At 62.7% G+C, this 1,599-nt stretch overlaps 1 protein-coding gene across 1 annotated transcript; it reads right to left on the bottom strand.

Moving 5' to 3' along the window:
* Window positions 1–65: 65 nt before the first annotated feature.
* EMIHUDRAFT_253096 (hypothetical protein) lies at window positions 66–436 on the bottom strand (the record flags this gene model as incomplete). The annotated part of the gene is made up of 1 exon (XM_005785928.1): window positions 66–436. A coding segment is annotated over one exon (371 nt), but the record flags the coding sequence as incomplete, so codon positions are not given.
* Between the last annotated feature and the right edge of the window lie 1,163 nt (window positions 437–1,599).

Below are 1,599 nucleotides of genomic sequence, written 5' to 3' on the forward strand. Positions count from 1 at the left end.
CGCCCTCCCGGCCGAGGTGGTCGCGGTTCCAGTCGAGGCGCCAGTTGTGGTCCGAAGTGTCGCACGGAAACACCTCGGTCGGCTCGGAAATGCCCTCTGCGGCGGCCTGCGCGGCGAGGTGGCGCAAAAAGTCGCCCTTGGTGCGGAAGCGGGCGCCGCCCCACCGGGTTCCGAAGGCGGTCCAGGCGGCGAGGTGGTCGGTGATGTCGGCCTGCGCAAAGACCGTGACGGTCGGCAGGCTCTCGTAGCGGTCGAGGATGTGGCGCAGGTACGCCTCGCCCTCGCGTCCCACATTGGGGCAGCGCACCTCGGCAAAGCGAGCGCCGCCGCCGCCGCACGGGCCGTCGCCCTTGTTGTAGACGGTGACCGCCGCCGGCTCGAGCTCAGAGAGCCAGCCGAGCGGCTCGTCGTAGCGCGCGATGACGAACTCGGCCATTCGGCGGCCGAGCTAAGAGCGCACAAACGGCCTCGAGCGTGAGCCGGGACCGCGTGCAGGAAGCGATTTCGAAATTTTCCTCACGTCCTACCAATTTCCGCCTCGGGTGCGCTGTTTTCTTTCTTTCTTTCGACCAATCGCTACTGCGAGCGCACAATAGGTGTGTGAGCTCCACAAGCGTGCCAAAAGAGAACTGCTGTGCGCGGTATCGGCTGTCATGGAGTATCATAGTTCATACTCGATCGACTTCACTTGCTTGAGCACTTGAGCACTGGATAGGGTCGATTCCGCGTGGTACGGGACCCCTCGATCGTCTCGCCCTCCCTCACTGGTAGGTTCATTGGGGGGGGTCATAACAAACACGGTACAGGATCGAGGTGCACGCTGCCGAAGCAGTGTCGTCCCCCCTGCCCCTCTCCCCGACGGCGATGGCGGTGTGACCGATCGAGCTACAAGAGGAGCTTGTTCAGCATGATCAGGGTGAGCCGAGCAGTTCTCACTTCCTCAATGGGTTCACTTGCTGTATTACTTACACGTTGAAAGTTCCGCGCCGTTCTGATCAACTTCCTTGGGATCAACTTCCTTGGGATCCTCCTCCTCCCACCGTGCGCCGTGCCACACCACTCCTCGCCATTCATACGTCAGAGCCCGCTACCTCCCCTCTCTCTCCCTCTCTCTCTCTCTCTCTCTCTCTCTCTCTCTCTCTCTCTCTCGCTCGCTCGCTCTCTCTCTCTCTCTCTCTCTCTCTCTCTCTCTCTCTCTCTCTCTCTCGCTCGCTCGCTCGCTCGCTCGCTCGCTCTCTCTCTCTCTCTCTCTCTCTCTCTCTCTCTCTCTCTCTCTCTCTCTCTCTCTCTCTCTCTCTCTTAACCCTTTTACGACACATTTCGGCGAGTGAACAGCAGCTCCTGAGCACGGCGCCGCAGGCGCCTGTTGATAGGTCCAGGTGATAGCCCTGGATGGGCAATGCATACGCCTACTTGGGCCTCAGATCGCCCGACCGCGTCCCGGACGGTGCTCTGCGTTCGGATTTGTGACGCCGCCGCACCGCGCCGCGGCCGGGGGCCCGCCGGAGGACGAGGATGGCCGTGACGGACCGGGACGAGCTCTGGGAGGTTCAGTGCCACCGCCGCCGCAGCAGACCGGCCCATCGACCGCCCGCCTCT

This window comes from Emiliania huxleyi (genome assembly GCF_000372725.1).
Source record: "Emiliania huxleyi CCMP1516 chromosome Unknown EMIHUscaffold_1560, whole genome shotgun sequence".
Taxonomy (NCBI): Eukaryota; Haptophyta; order Isochrysidales; family Noelaerhabdaceae; genus Emiliania; species Emiliania huxleyi.